Source organism: Macrobrachium nipponense, chromosome 6, assembly GCF_015104395.2.
Source record: "Macrobrachium nipponense isolate FS-2020 chromosome 6, ASM1510439v2, whole genome shotgun sequence".
Classification (NCBI taxonomy): domain Eukaryota; kingdom Metazoa; phylum Arthropoda; class Malacostraca; order Decapoda; family Palaemonidae; genus Macrobrachium; species Macrobrachium nipponense.
Window position 1 is genome coordinate 90,790,061 of NC_061108.1, and position 19,982 is coordinate 90,810,042.

At 36.9% G+C, this 19,982-nt stretch overlaps 1 protein-coding gene across 3 annotated transcripts in view; it reads left to right on the plus strand.

Annotated features, from left to right (window-relative positions):
* The window catches only part of LOC135216132 (protein Skeletor, isoforms B/C-like), a 273,242-nt gene that overhangs the window by 125,341 nt on the left and 127,919 nt on the right, over positions 1-19,982 (plus strand). Inside the window, exon 2 of one of the 3 annotated variants that reach the window (XM_064251208.1) lies at positions 10,190-10,204. The exons of the other annotated variants lie outside the window; for them this stretch is intronic. Coding sequence (XP_064107278.1) covers positions 10,190-10,204 — 15 coding nt within the window. The remainder of the gene's footprint in view (positions 1-10,189; positions 10,205-19,982) is intronic. 3 annotated transcript variants of the gene reach the window in all.

The following is a 19,982-nucleotide window of genomic DNA, read 5'->3' on the forward strand; positions in this document are numbered from 1 at the left end:
AAAAAAAAAAAAAAAAAAAAATGATGGCCTTTTCTGAGTTCATTTCTCAAAATGGAAACATTTGCTACCTCCGCTTAGAGGGTTTTGTTAGGTTTGTTGCCTGTTTACTCGATTGTTTATTTATTTGTTTCTTTGTTAGCAAGAATACACAATAGGTTCTTTTAAATGTTTACCAAAATCTTATGAAAAGAATGTATCTTCTGGGAAGAATGGACTTTGTAACCGAAATCTACGCATTATCACCGTAGACTTCGAGCACTAATATCTGTATCATTACCTCTGCTAAGCAGCTTTGACTTGAAGTTGTTTCCTCTTAACCTGTGAGATTCGTTTTTGGTTCCAACAACTACTAAATTGTTGTGGTTGTTTAGAAATAAGTGCTGGCAGGGTTTTGACGCTATTTTTACTTATCTCTACTAATCGTATATATATATTATATATATATATATTATATATATATATATATATATATATATATATATTTATTATATATATAATCAGTATATATGTTCATAAACACACACACACATATATATATATATAGTATATATATATATATATATATATGTGTGTGTGTGTGTGTGTGTGTGTATGTGTGTGTGTGTATATTTAAATATATGTAAATGTAATAGCCACAATACTCTAATTTTTCAAGTTGTTGGGCTATTACATATACATATATATGTATCTAGCTAAATAAGGACAGTAGAATCTACAAACATACATAACACATATATATATATATATATATATATATATATATATATTATATATATACATACATATATATATATATATATATATATTATATATATATATATGATACAAATCAGAAGCGTTGAAGAAGACTACATTAATCATGTGTCACTTTATTCGTATCGCGACGTTTCGAGACCAATGTCTCATCATCCCGGCTAAAATAAAAGATAAAAAACTGATATACAATACAGCATTAGATTATTTTTGTTGACATAAAAAAACACACTGAATAAATTAATACGAGGAAAGTTACAGCATTGAAATACGAGTTACTCTAAAAAATGAAATAAAATAAAACAAAATATATAAATAAATAAACAAAAAGGCAATACGTTAAAAATTAGGATAGTAAAAAAAGAACCCTTTGTCTCCAACGAACGTTCGGTTGCTTTATGGGAAACGCATCGAAAGTAAACAAGAAGAAGGGCCTGGTTTAAGCTATGTACAAAGGAACAGATGGAAGTGTCGTTGTTTAAGGTTGGAACTAGTTTCTTTATACCTAGAGATTCTAAAATTGGAAGGTGGTGTTCGTATGGACTTGATAACAATATCTTGAAATCCTTATAGTTTATACTATTTTTTAAAAATTTCCCTTGATATCTAGTATTAGATAGTTCTTGGTTAGATAGTTTACACCCTATACGGAAACTAATGCCCATTTGTGCATCACATCTCACCTTAACCAAGCGACGCGTGTTTCCAACGTAAGTCTGCCTAATGCATCGGCAGCAAGTATTAATGTAGACAACGCCGGATTGCATTAAGGGAGGTAATCTCTTTTTATGACGCAACATATTACGGACAGTTCTAGGGTTCATTAAGACAAACTTAACATCAACAGCTGGAAAATGATTAATGAAAATTCTCCTTCATAAGTGAGGTAAAAAAGAGGTGTCATGCATATAAGGAAATCGTATATAAAACCTAAGTTTCTGGGCCAAATGTATTGCTGCTGGAGGATGAAATGAAATTTCCAGAGTTTTCCTGACATATTTCATAAAGAGATTACGAGGGTAACAATTTGATTTAAAATAATCGTAAAGGATTCCGATGTTTTTGTGGAAAAGACTCCAATCAGAAGTTAAAGTCATGGCTCTTTGGAGGAGGGTAGACAGCGAATTTAATTTAAAATTGAAAAAACTAAAACTATAAAAGTTAAGACCAATGCCTGTGAACGTTGCCTTTCGAAAAATACCTGTGTGAAAACGGATGTCGTCACGGAAAACAATCGTATCTAAGAAAGGCAGTTGGTTATTGCTTTCCAATTCATACATAAATTTAATGTTGGGACGTAAAGAATTGGCAAGTTGCAAGAATGAGTCACAGTGCAAATGGTCCTTAAAAAGAACAAAAGTGCCATCCACCTATCGGCGATAAAATAAGGGTTTAAATGAAGAAGGACAACTGTCCAGCAGTTCTCTCTCAAATTTGTGCATAAAAATGTTAGTAAATGCGCAATTCAGTGGGTTACCCATGCCCACACCTTCAACTTGCACGTATACCTCATCATTAAAAACAAAGGCAGTGTCCCGCACTGGCAACTCTAACAACTACTTAAAATCCGGACGGTTAAATCCATGGTGAACACTTTCATCATCAGTAAAAATTTATCTAAAATATACTCAAATTGTTTCCTCCACGGGTATATTAATAAATAATGATTCTATGTCAAAACTAGCCATGATTAAATCTGAATCCTGACAAAATACTGTTTTTAAATTCTAAGGAATTAGAAAGACTAAGCTCATTATTAAAAAAGCTTTCCAGTAAAGGGATGAGATATTTGGCAATTTTATAGCCAGGCGTTTATATTATATATTAATATATTATATATATATATATATATATATATTATATATAGATATATATATATATATATATTATATATACTATATATGTAAATATATATATAGATATATATATATTATATATATATATATTATGAAAATAGTTAATGCATGAACCTTGCTTGGGTAGTGAAGTTATGTATCCTGATAGTTATCCGACTGTTGGTGGCCTGAGTCACAGTAAGCAGAAGGTCCGTGGAATCAGCAATCCTCTCCGAAAATACTGAAAACCGTAAACTATAACATTTCGAACCCATTCCCAGTAAGAGGAAAGAGGCGTACAGAAAAAGTAATGTGCGCATATCTGTGTGTGTGTATATATATAGTATATATATATATATATATATATATATATATCACACACACACACACACGCATATATATACACATATACACTGTTTATAAGTTTGCTTTTGTATCGGCTGAATATTTAGCTCTATAGCATAATAATCAGGGTTTCGTGGGAGAAAAACGAAAAATCCTACGTACTCACAACATACATAGAAGGAAGATGTACTAATGTCGAAGGTGAATTCGAGGTTACAGATATTACTAAAAGACAATACAGTGAAACAGAACATATTATTTGACGAAGAAAAAATTGAACAACAAAACAAAATACAAAATGAGAATGAATGAATGAAGCGAAAGGTTAGATGTGAAGTGGCTGAAAAACCAATAAAGAAATCGGTGAGGGTGGAAGTAAGTGGCACACAATCCGAGAAATCGCTATAAGCCAGTCTTGTATCCGGAAGTCTACCTCGTCTTGGAGTTGTCCGTCGCCCTGTCCCTACCCCCTCCTTCATAGCCCCTATTAACCCACACCCCCCGTCTTTGTACAAACAGAACCTCTTCATTCCAGGAGCATATCCGATGAAGGCAAAATGGTCTGTCTCTCCATCTCCGCTTTGGGTCGGGTCAAGGACATCGAAGCGTCCTTGCAATGTATTTGATTGGAGTTTCGTTTTCCTTAAAGAAAAAAAAATCCTTTAAGCTTTTGTTGTATTGGAGGCGAGATTGTCCCTTTTATCAGCCATATGTACAATTTTCATTGTTGCAAAACAAACGTAAGTCATGGATTAATGCATGTTCTAGGCTGGGCGAAAGAAGGCTAAAGAATTGTAGGAGAAATAATTTGAAATACATGTATTAAATGTAAGATAAGCAAACTCATATGTTCACTCTGTAACATTTTAGGGATACTGTTCTTAGGCGTTATGTCATTTCTCAGTCACCTAAGCACCCCCTCCCAGTGCAATGAAGTGAACTTTGGTTTCTGTTAAGTGAGAGATCAACAAAAAGTATAATTATTCCGTTTAATAGCTTGTGCTGAAGCTTCTTCGATTAACTTTGCAGCACTTTTACCTTTCATTAAAACTTAACAAGGATCTTCTCACTGTCACTATATACGCTATGACAAAATCCCTTTTTTATGTTATAAATCTCCAAGTTTTGTTTCTTACAAAATTTCAGTTCCATCAAGCGCTCTGATAACATCTGTAACTACAGTTCCTTCATTCTATGGAGTTATATTGCCACACTCATGAGTTATTTTGCTATTTGAACTCTGTAGGCGGTCTGTCCCTTAGACCACTTCCCACTCTGCCTAACGCTTCTAGAAGATATAATGAAACTTACAGCGGTCGTTTTGCTGTGTCATTCCTCATCTTTTCATGGGTAATCGAAGATTCATGATATGTTAGCATTGGTAACACATTTCGTAGTTCAGTTCTTCTGCGTATCAGCCGTATTCAGTTTTAACAATTACAAATCATATTTCCATCTCGTCGAGACTTATTCCAAATGACTCTTAATGAAAGGAAATGGAAAAATAAGAAAAATATGAATTTCCATTATTAAGGAAAAATCGCTTCTTTTAGCTGATTACGGCTAACGACCGATGGCTCTCTCTCTCTCTCTCTCTCTCTCTCTCTCTCTCTCTCTCTCGGGATAACTAACCCCAGCGTCCCCAGGAGACTTGAAGGAGTCTGTGCGGTCTCCTACAAAAGAAGCCCCCGGAGGAAGGAAACTTTAATTATAAAACCAATAATGTCTCGCCATCGTCCTTTCATAGCGTGGCCAAATGATCTCCCATAATCCCCCTTTCCCAAATAAAATGATATCGAATGCAACTCTCCGATCCAATCTGGCTCCACAAGCGCCCGAACAGAGTTCAAAAGGGTCCATGTTGACACGAGGTGATTATGGGAGGGAGGGTCAGGCCCTCCTCTACCCAAATGCCGACTCCCTGAGGCCTCCTCCTCCTCCTCCTCCTCTTCTCCCATTCTGTAAAGTTTTTGTAAGGGGGGATAAGGTAGGGTGCTACTCTGCTCTATGGGTGGGTGGTTCTCCAAATCGGGAGATTTCATCTCTCGCCGTCTTGAGGCTCTCTCTCTCTCTCTCTCTCTCTCTCTCTCTCTCTCTCTCTCTATCAAGTCAGATTCTATTTCCATCTCTTCCTTACCTTCCTTCGACGGACTTCCATCTAGTTACCATTAAAGAGTTTTCTCTCTCTCTCTCTCTCTCTCTCTCTCTCTCTCTCTCTCTCTCTCTCTCTTTTATTCTTGGTCTACTTTTTTTCTTCCAAACAAAATGCTCTCCGGTTTCTCGTTCCTTTTAATTAACCTCATAAATTTGTTATTTTTCGTTGTCGCCATCCTCATTTCTCGTTCTTTTCCTGAGCCTTCCTCCTTCATTAACTTATTTCGTCTTTTCTTCCTCATCCTCATCAAGATCCATTTCCCGCTCCTAAACTCTTGAAACCAAGTTGGATGAAAAAGATGGGGAGGCCTTTTTCCCTCCCACTTTCTTTCTCTTTCGCCCTATTTTTCCAACTTTAGCTCTGAAGGGCTTTCGTTTTTGAATTATGATATTTAGAGTTGGATCGTCTCTCTGTCGTTTTTCTCTTTCTTTCCCGAATGTCTGGCTTCATATTGGTGTGATTTATCAATATTTGATATGGTTACGGTTATAGCAACTTCTGTGTTTTCCCTTATCCTTATAAAAGTAAGTATAAGATTCATCACTTTTCAAATCCCTATTTTTGAAGGGCAATTTAGCTTCACTTCTCAAGACGCTTCTTGATCAATAAATCTGTTCGTGCAGTAATGGGTGTTTTCTGCCTTGGCTAGAATTTATGGAAAATAGTTAACTGTTAGTGTATATGGAATGCTCATGGGATCTTGAGAAATTAATTCAGCATATGTAAAGGTAAATTTGACATCCATGGCAAATATAGACATAATAGTAATGTCTATGGAATTTAGGTTAACTTAGATCTATAAGTGAATCCTAAAGCCTCGTCACATCAGTCAAAGTAGGAGGTTTGTCCGAAGAACCAAAAGTAATAGAAAGTCATCGAATATTCGGGTGTTCCGGCCCTTGCACTTTCAAATGCAATTGTTCCTAAGTTTCGGACTATTTCTTTGCTCTTCGCATTCAGACCCTTCTCTAATTTCATGGAGAGTAACGATGGTGATCTTATTTTCCATTATCGTCAAGCCTTTCGATGTTTCTTAAATGTACTCAAGTACGGGTCATATTTTTACCTAAACCAGGATCACACTGACCAAGTGCTGGAGTGATTCGTAGACAAGTCGTGAGTGACCATTATCTAATGGAGGTGTGAACGAAAATTAGAGGAGAACTCAGCACCGTCGCCCATCTCTGCATGTTGACTTTGCTCCTGGGCAAACCGAGCCACGACTTTATTACTATCTCTCTCTCTCTCTCTCTCTCTCTCTCTCTCTCTCTCTCTCTCTCTCTCTCTCTCTCTCTCAAAACTTACATTATTAAGTTTTATGTTATGTAAGAGATGCTCGCCCAAGCTGTATTGAATTTTCAGGACTTTTTTTAATAAAATTTCTCGTCGAAGGGTTTATTTATTTGTGGATCTATTTGGTTGTAGGTTTACTGGATTCCCGTTCCCACCCGGTTATATGTATCTGCTATGAAGTAAATGACATTCTGGAAGTTCCCCCTTTGGGGAAAAACGTTCATCTTCTAAAAGTGAAGAGAACTTGGCGATCATATCCCATGGTATAAGACTGACAGATAGTATTTTTCACTAAATGTGTGTTCGTGCGTATATCTCCTTTTCGACATTCAAAGCAATTCCCTATAGAGAGTTTGGTGGATAAAATCAGAAGACGCATATTTTTATGAAATGTGTCATTAGCATAGAGTAAAGTTCTCCGTGCGCACACACACACACACACACAGGAGAAAAGCTGTTGTTACCGTACCTGACAAGATCTACACAATATTCACGTTTCTCATATAATAGATCTTTTTGCTGACTTTTCGTATGAGTTGTCACCAATTAGAAAATCATGCAGAGGCAGAAAATTGTCTCAAATCAGTCAGTTAATCAATTAGTCCGTAACTAAAGTTAAAGAGAGTACATGGGGGACAGTAATGCCATTTAGCTTCACACATAATTCTTGAAAAATTTTCACTGTGAATATGGAACAGATTATTGTCGAATCCTCAGAAACACACTCAGAAATCACCCAAAACTTTTTTCCTTCTCGATTTCCCTCATAATCCTCCAAATCGGCCATTGTACCCGAAAGAGCCATTAAAGTTCGTCAACTTTTGAAGACTTGGGAGGTTCTTCCACCTCTCCTTCAACAGAATTAAGTCCCCCCCCCCCCCCCCCTCACCTCCCCTAATCCCCTTCGGCGTCTTCCCTTTCTGATCTGGTACTGATCGCGGTTTGGGAAGTATTTTGGGAAAATAAGTCCATCAGTAGCTTCAGTGATTGGTTAGTTAATTTGTTTAATTCGTGCATGAAGAGGACCCATTTCTATCATTTTTTCCTCGTGGGTTGTTGGGGGGAGGGGGGCGGGGAGATAGTGCCTTCAGTGCACCTCACGCAGTGCACTGTAGCATTACTTAAGCTTTTTTGCTCTGTAGAGTCCCTTCGGCCCCTAGCTGCAACACCTTTCGGTCCTTTTGCTGTTCCTCCGTTACTATTTTCTTTCTTCCATATGACTTTCTACTCTCTCCTAACTGTTGATTCATAGGGCAACTGCTTCGAAAGTTTTCCTCCTGTTACACCTTTCAAACCTTCCTACTGTCAATTTCCGTTTCAGCGCTGAATGACCTCATAGGTCCCAGCGCTTGGCCTTTGGCCTAAATTCTATATTCTATATTCTTATAATTTTCCAGACAGACTTTTGACATTGTTTTTGCTTTCATTTTACTGGTTCAGGTCACCTATAATAACCATACTCAACAAGCATCACAGACAACGGGATTTGAGATAACCCAGGAATTATACGTAAATACGTCGAGCTGTTGAAGGGTATATATATATATAATATATATATATAGATATATATATATATATATATATATTATGTATATGTATATATATACATATATATATATATATATATATATATCTATATTATATATTATATATATATATATATATATCTATATATATAGTATGTATTGCTAAAACTAACTTAATGCAAAGTCCTGGATATTTTTAGAACTGCATCTTCAATCGAAATAAATGACAAGAGTCATACCGACAGGCTATCAGAGGAAAACAAAGTTCGTTTTGTTCTCGTGTTTAAGGTATTTAAAAATTAAGATTTAACAAATTCTACTTCCTCGAAAGTTAGCCACATTACCCTCTGACTTTGTGAAAGTACAGCTACACAAAAAATCGAGGAGGAGTTAAACGCTGGTCGAGTCTCCCACCTGGCTGTGTGGGAACCCCGACCAGCGTTTAACTCCTCCTCGATTCTTTGTGTAGCTGTACGTTCACAAAGTCAGAGGGTAATGTGGCTAACTTTCGAGGAAGTAGACTTTGTTAAGTCTTACTGTAATTTGAAGCTTAATTTTTAAAGAGCCTAAACACGAGAACAATACGAACTTTGTTTTCCTCTGATAGCCTGTCGGTATGACTCTTGTCATTTATTTCGATTGAAGATGCAGTTCTAAAAATATCCAGGACTTTATATTTAAGTTAGTTTTAGCAATATATATATATATATATATATATATATATATATATATATATATATATATATATGGACTAGAAAAGTTTTCTTTCTTTTTTATAATGAGCCAGGTCTATTACATAGAACTAAAATTCTAATTGGTATCGGGGCAAAAACAGATTAAGCGTAATTACTATGGCACTCACCGAATGATTCATTCAAGACCTTAGCATTATTCACTGAGAATATATGTAGAAACATCAATCTCTCTCTTTCTGGGTACGCAGAAGGGACTTAGAAATTCTACTGTGAGGTCAAGGTGAAAAATCGGTGTTTTGACTGTGAGCGAGTTCATATTCGGCCATTTTTTTTTATTCTTAAAGCTAAATGGAATGGTCAGAATATTTATTGAGGAATTCCTTTTAATTTTCCCCTTATATATTTAATTTTAATAAAGGAAAAGTATTTGCGTCATGTTGGGAAGGGTTTCCAGCATCCAACGGAGATATCGAACTGCGCATTGACTCGGGGTACGAAGGACATCTCAAGCATGTTTTCTCCTGGGATGACTCCGTTCGAGTTCGTTTGGATTTCGGGCGGATTATTTGCGTCTCTGTTTGTGCATATACTTCTGAATGAGCTCTGCTCTGAAGTGTAAGTTTTTGCTTGGTTAATTAATGAAATATAGTCCTGTAGCTTCCTACAATCGGTAGTGCTTAACGCAAACAACATATAAATGCGTACGTAATCGGAAGATTCAAAAAAAATTTTGGTTCTATAAGGCCAGAATCTTCCTATAAACGCAGCGCAAGAAATGCATAGTCTGATATTACTGATAATTAAACAATCAACCGTTTGAAATTATGATAATGGAGAGATTAAGAATATTACAAAATTTATAGGGATATGTACTCTATATACCGATAAGTCTTTTCGAAGAATTGAATCATATCAAGCACGTTCAGCTATTTAAGAGAGAGAGAGAGAGAAAAAAAAAAGACTGTCTTCCCATGACGTTCTGACCAATTTCACTCACACCGGACCACTAAGTTATGAAAATTTCTAAGCAGTGATCTATGTTAATTTGCCATTTTCGTTCCTTTGTTTCTTCCAAAAGTCTAAATGCCATAGCACATGAGTGTCATATAAAGGGTGTATCGCATACTGGAAAAGCTGAACAGGTAATGTGTTTCATTCGGATTTCAACTGGGATAAGTTTGTTGGGAAATTTACACTTGCATAAGTTGGTGGTAGGATCATTTACGTACAAGGAATAAACGATAAGTAGAGAATATGATTTTCACCTTAAACAACTATAGGAAAATAATTATATTTCCTGTATGCCCAATTTCTTCATGATAAGAACACATTTTCGGTCATTCAAGTGTAAATATCTTATCCAGTTCTGTTTACTTACTTTTATTCCTTATAGTATCGTTATGTTCGTGTATATTTCTCACTGTTTTCACACGTAGTAATAATATGGATATGAATATTAATGATATAGTTTTGCTGTATGAATGAACACACAGAAGATAAGAAGAAAGAATGAGGAATTAAGGTCAAGAAGTAATGAATGAGAGCTCAAACTATTATTCGTAATTATTTCTTTTTCTCTTTCTCAAGCACACGGGTATCCATGTAAGTATTATAGCTATTGTCAATAAAGCACGTATTCAATTACTTTATATTTATAGCTCTTGGTATATCATGCTTTTTTATATGATTTAGGAATTATACCATCGTTTGTGTTTCTTTTGTTTTGAACTGACTTGGAATGAGATGTATATTTTGTTAATGAGCATGAAAATCAGTATAGATGCTTGAAGTAGTTGTTTGCTTAAAATGTTTTAGTTTAGCCCGCAGTTCCATATAAGATAATGTTAAGGCCGTATCTCAATTACATGATTTATAAGCAGTCAGCAGAGCAGCGTATAGAGCATTCTTTAGTCTCAATTCTTGGTAGGATAACCTCTACAGAAATTGCTCTACTCTAGCATGATATTCGTAACCTAGTGCAGTAAATGCTTGGCATGAGATAACAGTTAACTTAATACTATTTTTGAACGTGTCTCAGTATTGGCTATTTATTGTTCACTTTAAAATTAATAAAATATTTTGTACAAGAAGTGTCCTTTTTTCGTATAATATTTGTGATAAATAAGTTATTGCCACGGAGGAAAATTCAAAGGCGAGAAAGCCAAGGACTTTCGGTCTAGCACGACCCTTTACTTAGGCACAACTATGTTGTGCCTTTATTAGTGCCTTTATTAGTGTCTGCATACTGCTTGTCCTACGACCTTTTTACATTAAATCTTTTGAGTCTAAATTCAGTCAAATGGTAAACAAAAATCAACATATTTATTGAGGAAACGTAAACAGTTGTCAAAATCAGCTGGGGTCTGCAAACATCACAGATATTATGAATAACTTGATCACGAAGTATATAAAACGTGATGCTATGTATAAATAAAGGTATTGCCACGGAGGAAAATTCAAAGGCGAGAAAGCCAAGAACTTTCGGTCTAGCACGACCCCTTTACTTAGGCACAACATAGTTGTGCCTAAGTAAAGAGTCGTGCTAGACCGAAAGTTCTTGGCTTTCTCGCCTTTGAATTTTCCTCCGTGGCAATACCTTTATTTATACATAGCATCACGTTTTATATACTTCGTGATCAAGTTATTCATAATATCTGTGATGTTTGCAGACCCCAGTTGATTTTGACAACTGTTTACGTTTCCTCAATAAATATGTTGATTTTTGTTTACCATTTGACTGAATTTAGACTCAAAAGATTTAATGTAAAAAGGTCGTAGGACAAGCAGTATGCAGACACTAATAAAGGCACGGCACTAACATCTTCATAGCGACTGATTATTATAATCGAATTCCCTTGAAGTATCTTTAGGTGGAAAGAAATATGAAGTTATTGTACTTTATGTTTTAACTGATATATTGTTCGTCAAGAAAAGTACCATGTGATACACTTTGTGTCTGCATGAACTTTTTTCTGTGCTTACTCTGAGAATGTCTACAAAATAAGAAATAAAAAGTCCAAGGAAATTCAAAGGATTTTGGCTAAGACACAACTTCAACATCTTTTGAAATCATACATTCTAATGTTCAGTGTCACATAATCTATAATAATAAAATCCGAATCGATCTTTCTTGTTTATCCGCCCCTGGTGGGGGCTGACTAGTTAGGAGATCAGGAGGGTAAGGGAGACATGACACAGCCACCCTCCTCTTGCAAACCTGTTTGTCTGCCCCGGGTGGGGTCGGGATAGGGAGGGGAGGGGGATGGTACGGGAGACATGACGGGCAGCGCCGGATTTCAGCGCAGCGTAGTGCTCACCATCAAGCTCGTGTCGAATACACGTTGAAAGTGCAAATATCAGACCTTCCACTTTGTCGTGAAATTATGCCTTCCCGATCTCTCTCCGCTTTTCTGCTATAATTTAAATTTCAGTAGAATATCATTGCGTTGCAACCGGATATTTGTACTCAAATTTTGATCAAAGAGATTTCTGTATTAAAACATTATTGCATGATGACTTTACTCAAAAGATTTCCATATCAAAACATTATTGAATGATGGCACTGGCGTTTGTCACCAGTGATCATTGCAAAAATCCTGCACGATGAAAGTCCTCCTCCATTCCATCCATTTCTCGATCGCGTCTTTGAAACGCTCAGATAACGGCGAGGAGAGAAGCGAGGAGAGCCATTGGTCAAGGGAGACAAGGGAGTCATAACTGTGCCTCATCTTTAATGGATCAGAAACCTTTCTCGCGATGAAATCGGGTCTTGTTAGCAATAATTTAGTGGTCCCTCCGAAGGCGCTTCTTTTGTTAAGAGCGGGATTTTTATAGATTGCGCAGGTTAGCATCTGGGTTTTTTTTTAAACATTATGTGATTAGGTAATGATTGACTCTTTATTCGCAAAAGGAATTCATCTTACATTCCAACATGTAACACTAAAGGAAAGACGAGTACTATGCTTTTTTTTTCTAACTCAGCTAGGGTGTCGAATATACGAGCTGAAAATATTGTCAAGAGATATTCTTTATTGAGTTGACAACCAAGAGGCCGATTAGTTACTTAGCAATAAATCGCTCACAACTGAGAGTTTTAACTACACAAAGTTTTCGCATTAACAAAATACCTTTACATTATTAATCAGAATTTTTATTGTTCTATTCTTAATAAATCTTAAGCATTTAACTCATGATTCTAAAGTATAACATCTCCCTTCAGATACCCTTTTAAATCGTATGGTGTTCTTTTTTTTTTTTCTTTTTTAGTTCTCCCATTATCGAACATTTTTCAGATGGAAATCTGAAACGACTCGCGCCTGTTTAGACTTCGGAACCATCTTGCGCTAATTTTTTAAACTTTTGCTTTAGTTACTCAAATACTTACCGATCGCAACTTTCAGATCTTGGCAGATTGTAGGACCTGGAGGTTAATTGGGAATGTGCGGAAAGGTTTACAAAGGTAGAAGCCAACATCTAAGAACTATCTGGAGTAAACAAAAAAATTTAAAAATAAATAAATAAATAAATAAATAAATTCTGAAAATTCCGTTAAATCAATCAATATCGTGCCACCAGTCTGGACAAATGCTTATCCTTACGAAATGAGAGCCCTGGAAGATAAGTCTGGGACCTTCAACGAAGACTACCAAAAGTTCGAAAGTTATAAAAAGATGGTTTCCAGAGTTGAATGAATTTCACGACTGGCACAGTGGGGTCATATTTTCAAGGCCTAAAAGTTTTTGGAATAGAAGAATGGGTTACTGCCCAACAAGAACTTTTTCTGTCCTTCAGACAATCGCCTTATGTGATTACATTTTTGTGAATCTACAGTTAGTTCATACTGGGTAAAAGGATTTTGCCCACCCTTGGCTTAAACACCAAGATTATCCTTACATTTTTAAAGAGAATTCGTTTCAAAGGATTTTTTACTACACTTGTGCCTTGATATGATTTGTTGCTGAATTTACTGAATGATGTGCTGTGTAATGTATTCTGATATTCATTCAAATGTTCTTATTATTTGCGCTTGAACTAATAAAACAAAATTATGAAATTTGTCATCTAGGTTTTTCCACTTATTCGGAATTATTTTTAATTTTCAGTGACGCTTTATTCTAAAACAGTATTATGTCAAGACATTACCGAACAAAGACCAATTTTTCTGAGGGCATTAGTACTGATTAAATGTTGAAGAGGAAACTGCGAAGGTTATGGCAAAAATAGATGGATCCCTCAACTTTCTTTTGACAATATGTTCATGAATCACAATGGCTCCCGATAGCAGCTTTTCAAGCGTGAGGGTCAGGCTCCAAGGTCTTTGGTGTAATGTAAAATGGCGTCATTATGGTGGTATTGATGTCATAAAGTTTTCATCTTTGTTGTTTTTAAAGTCATGTCATTATACTGACAATTAATCTTTTGGTACTCACTACACTTCATACACATAGATACATGTTGGTCTACCATAGTGGCAAGAGTGTCTGAAATCCCTAATAGACAGGCAGACTTCTCAACTGGGTACTTACAACCACAGTTCCATTTGAAATGCAAAAAAACTGCTGCCTCTGAATCACGATGACGACCAAATGGTAGTTCATGCTATTGTAAGTATAGTTAAGTCTCGTTAACATCAAAGTTAAGATGATTTGACTTTAATCCCGGATTATGAATGACTGCTATCACTCAATTCTTGGTAAATAGAGCAAATTTAAGGTATGCGTTTTACGTTCACAGGCAATCAATGCATCAAACTAGTTGCATAAACTGCCCTTCTGATTGCATAAGGCAGCATCATTCTCTCCGTGTGCCTCCTCTGCATCATCAGGACTGTTAGGAAATTCCACCCACATTTCTTCCCAGTTAGGGAGAAGGTTACGCTGTAAACACCGCCGTCCTTTGCAATGCAGGTCTATCACTAATAATTGTTATATTTGCATCTGAATTGAATTCAACAACTAATGAGGGAAAATATTATTAATACATTGATATATTCTTATGCCCCAGTCGCACTGGAGCAGATACAAAGATTGCAACCTACATTAAGCATAAGAGGCTTGAACTGTTATCTGTTATGAAATGCTCTATGAATTCACTTGCTCTTTTGCTTTTATCACTGTATCATCTCTGGTTGTTTAGTGCGTCATAGTGTTGATGTAGACATCAGCCATTCAGTTGTTATCCCCGCTGATATTTAGAAACGATTAGCCAACATCTCTAGACGTGAGGTCACGGTATTGTTAACTGGATACAGTATCTGGAGCACAACAATCTTCCACAGAATAACAATAATCCTCGCTACAGAATGTGCCAACGACTGAGAATAGATAAGGCCAAAGCTATTGTGGAAAAGGAATTGAGGTTGTGATGCAGTTGCATTAGACATCAAATACTTTTTTATCAACTGTCAATTCAATAGTGCAATTGTGACTGTTAGAATTACCCCTGATATCTTGTTTAGGGTCTCATGACTGCATTGTTTGACAAGCAGTCTTTACTAATAATACTGATTTTCTGACATTGGTGACAGTGTTATACTAATAACGTTTTATGATCATTACCACTGTCGAACCCCACGTCATGTAAATGTTATGGATACATTCCGTATGTAATCACTGATTTAAACCAGTCTCTCATTGGCTGGATACTTTATTATTATTATTATTATTATTATTATTATTATTATTATTATTATTATTATTATTATTATTATTATTATTATATTCATGGAGAATACGACAGTGAAGTCAGTTCCATTATTATTATTATTATTATTATTATTATTATTATTATTATTATTATTATTATTATTATTATTGTATGCTGGATACAGACCTTCTTTCAAAAATGTTTTATTGAATATAATGGCAGAATTCTGTAAATACTGCCATTATATTTAATAAATTATTATTTTTTTTTTTTTTTTTTTTGCTCTATCACAGTCCTCCAATTCGACTGGGTGGTATTTATAGCGTGGGGTTCCGGGTTGCATCCTGCCTCCTTAGGAGTCCATCACTTTTCTTACTATGTTGGCCGTTTCTAGGATCACACTCTTCTGCATGAGTCCTGGAGCTACTTCAGCCTCTAGTTTTTCTAGATTCCTTTTCAGGGATCTTGGGATCGTGCCTAGTGCTCCTATGATTATGGGTACGATTTCCACTGGCATATCCCATATCCTTCTTATTTCTATTTTCAGATCTTGATACTTATCCATTTTTTCCCTCTCTTTCTCTTCAACTCTGGTGTCCCATGGTATTGCGACATCAATGAGTGATACTTTCTTCTTGACTTTGTCAATCAACGTCACGTCTGGTCTATTTGCACGTATCACCCTATCTGTTCTGATACCATAGTCCCAGAGGATCTTTGCCTCATCGTATTCTATCACTCCCTCAGGTTGGTGCTCGTACCACTTATTACTGCAAGGTAGCTGGTGTTTCTTGCACAGGCTCCAGTGGAGGGCTTTTGCCACTGAATCATGGCTCTTTTTGTACTGGTTCTGTGCAAGTGCCGGGCATTCGCTTGCTATGTGGTTTATGGTTTCATTTTTCGTATTGCACTTCCTACATATGGAAGAAATGTCATTTCCGTCTATCGTTCTTTGAATATATCTGGTTCTTAGGGCCTGATCTTGTGCCGCTGTTACCATTCCTTCAGTTTCCTTCTTTAGCTCTCCCCTCTGTAGCCATTGCCATGTGTCATCGCTGGCTAGTTCTTTGGTGTGTCTCATGTATTGTCCGTGCATAGGTTTGTTGTGCCAGTCCTCTGTTCTGTTTGTCATTCTCCTGTCTCTGTATATTTCTGGGTCTTCGTCTACTTTTATTAGTCCTTCTTCTCATGCACTCTTTAGCCACTCGTCTTCACTGGTTTTCAGATATTGCCCCAGTGCTCTGTTCTCGATGTTGACGCGGTCCTCTATACTTAGTAGTCCTCTCCCTCCTTCCTTTCGTGTTATGTATAGTCTGTCCGTATTTGCTCTTGGGTGTAGTGCTTTGTGTATTGTCATATGTTTCCTGGTTTTCTGATCTATGCTGCAGAGTTCTGCCTTCGTCCATTCCACTATTCCTGCGCTATATCTGATTACTAGCACTGCCCATGTGTTTATGGCTTTTATCATATTTCCGGCGTTGAGTTTTGACTTGAGTATCGCCTTGAGACTGCATATATTCTTTCCTGGTCGTGTCCTTCATCTCTTGGTGTTTTATATCCCCTCCTTACATTATTCCCAGGTATTTGTATCCAGTCTCATCTATGTGTTTGATGTTGCTCCCATCTGGTAGCTTTATCCCTTCAGTTCTCGTTACTTTGCCTTTTTGTATGTTGACTAAGGCGCATTTTTCTATTCCAAACTCCATCCTGATGTCGCCAGGTACAATCCTTACAGTCTGGATTAGGGTATCTATTTCTTTGATGCTCTTACCATACAGCTTGATGTCGTCCATGAACATCAGATGGTGGATTCTGTTGCCTCATTTCTTGAGTTGGTACCCGGCATCCATCTTCTGTAGTACTTTTGTCATGGGAATCATGGCTACTACGAAGAGTAGTGGGGACAGTGAGTCGCCCTGGAAGATCCCTCTCCTAATATTAACCTCTGCTAGTCTTATTCCAGAGCTTGTATGTATTGTATTCCAGTTGCGGATTTTATTTTTGAGGAAGCTGATGGTGTTTTCCTCTGCCCCATATATTTTCAGGCATTCTATCTGTGGTATCATGTCGAAGGCTTTCTTAAAGTCTATCCATGCCATGCTTAGGTTGGTTTTCCTTCTCCTACTGTTCTTCATTACCATTTTGTCTGTCAGGAGCTGGTCTTTTGTGCCCCTACACTTCCTTCTGCAGCCTTATTATTATTATTATTATTATTTTTTTTTTTTTTTTTTTTTTTTTTTTTTTTTTGCTCTATCACAGTCCTCCAATTCGACTGGGTGGTATTTATAGTGTGGGGTTCCGGGTTGCATCCTGCCTCCTTAGGAGTCCATCACTTTTCTTACTATGTGTGCCGTTTCTAGGATCACTCTCTTCTGCATGAGTCCTGGAGCTACTTCAGCCTCTAGTTTTTCTAGATTCCTTTTCAGGGATCTTGGGATCGTGCCTAGTGCTCCTATGATTATGGGTACGATTTCCACTGACATATCCCATATCCTTCTTATTTCTATTTTCAGATCTTGATACTTATCCATTTTTTCACTCTCTTTCTCTTCAACTCTGGTGTCCCATGGTATTGCGACATCAATGAGTGATACTTTCTTCTTGACTTTGTCAATCAACGTCACGTCTGGTCTGTTTGCACGTATCACCCTATCCGTTCTGATACCATAGTCCCAGAGGATCTTTGCCTGATCGTTTTCTATCACTCCTTCAGGTTGGTGCTCGTACCACTTATTACTGCAAGGTAGCTGATGTTTCTTGCACAGGCTCCAGTGGAGGGCTTTTTGCCACTGAATCATGCCTCTTTTTGTACTGGTTCTGTGCAAGTGCCGGGCATTCACTTGCTATGTGGTTTATGGTTTCATTTTTCGTATTGCACTTCCTACATATGGGAGAGATGTTATTTCCGTCTATCATACTTTGAACATATCTGGTTCTTAGGGCCTGATCTTGTGCCGCTGTTATCATTCCTTCAGTTTCCTTCTTTAGCTCTCCCCTCTGTAGCCATTGCCAATTGTCATCGCTGGCTAGTTCTTTAGTCTGTCTCATGTATTGTCCGTGCATTGGTTTGTTGTGCCAGTCCTCTGTTCTTTCTGTCTTTCTCCTGTCTCTGTATATTTCTGGGTCTTCGTCTACTTTTATTAGTCCTTCTTCCCATGCACTCTTTAGCCACTCGTCTTCACTGGTTTTCAGATATTGCCCCAGTGCTCTGTTTTCGATGTTGACACAGTCCTCTATACTTAGTAGTCCTCTCCCTCCTTCCTTTCGTGTTATGTATAGTCTGTCCGTATTTGCTCTTGGGTGTAGTGCTTTGTGTATTGTCATTTGTTTCCTGGTTTTCTGATCTATGCTGCGGAGTTCTGCCTTCGTCCATTCCACTATTCCTGCGCTGTATCTGATTACTGGCACTGCCCATGTGTTTATGGCTTTTATCATATTTCCGGCGTTGAGTTTTGACTTGAGTATCGCCTTGAGTCTCTGCATATATTCTTTCCTGATCGTGTCCTTCATCTCTTGGTGTTTTATATCTCCTCCTTCCATTATTCCCAGGTATTTGTATCCTGTCTCATTATTATTATTATTATTATTATTATTATTATTATTATTATTTTGGTCTATCACAGTCCTCCAATTCGACTGGGTGGTATTTATAGTGTGGGGTTCCGGGTTGCATCCTACCTCCTTGGGAGTCCATCACTTTTCTCGCTACGTGCGCCGTTTCTAGGGTCACACTTTTCTGCATGAGTCCTGGAGCTACTTCAGCATCTAGCTTTTCCAGATTATTATTATTATTATTATTATTATTATTATTATTATTATATTATTATTATTATTATTGTTGTTGTTGTTGTTGTTGTTGTTATTGTTATTGTTTCACTCAAAGAGTCTATGGTATTTACCTACCCTTACAGTTTCATTCAAGGCCAGTAATGATTTAATGACAAATAAAGACGAAGGAAAAACGCTCCAGCCCGGGAGCTGTGAAGGCAGGAAACGTAATGATGTGGACCTAATGTGATGCGGCGATTCCTATGAATCAGATCATCCATTCACTCACTTAGCTGAGGAGTGCTGCCAGATCCCTTTCCAAAAAGTCCCACAGAGACAGAGACCCTCCGGATGCAGTAGCATTCCGAATAATCCAGCCCAGATCCTGGAATCTATCTATCTAATTATCTAACCGTCTACTGGCAGAAGGAGAAAACAAACTAGAAACATGAAATGGAAGATCTAAAGGAGGCGAAAACAGAACAGGAAAAATTTCTAAGGGGAAATAAATGCCTTCTCTCTCTCTCTCTCTCTCTCTCTCTCTCTCTCTCTCTCTCTCTCTCTCTCTCCCCTAGGACGATGAATATGCAATGAAGTGATCGAAAGCTGGCAGTTAATCGCTCAATATGGCACTGATGAATATTCATTCAACACCCATGAATACGAATGAATAAAGGGGTAATCATTGCCTTGGTAAACCCGGAAGGTTAAACCGGGGGTTGAGTAGCTGCTCCTAGGTGTTTCTTCCTTCTTCTTCTTCTTCTTCTTCTTCCTAAGTTTTTCTCTGTTTGGTCATCTTTATCCTATTCTCCCATTTTGATTTTTTATATCTAACTTTTTACTTTCCCTAGCCTCTTGGCTTGTAACGTTTATATTTAGTTTATTTCTTCTTTGTTCCCTCTTTTTTTTATTCGTATTTTAATTCTCATTTTTCCCTGTTTGTGTCTTTTCTTCAAAAGAAATTTTC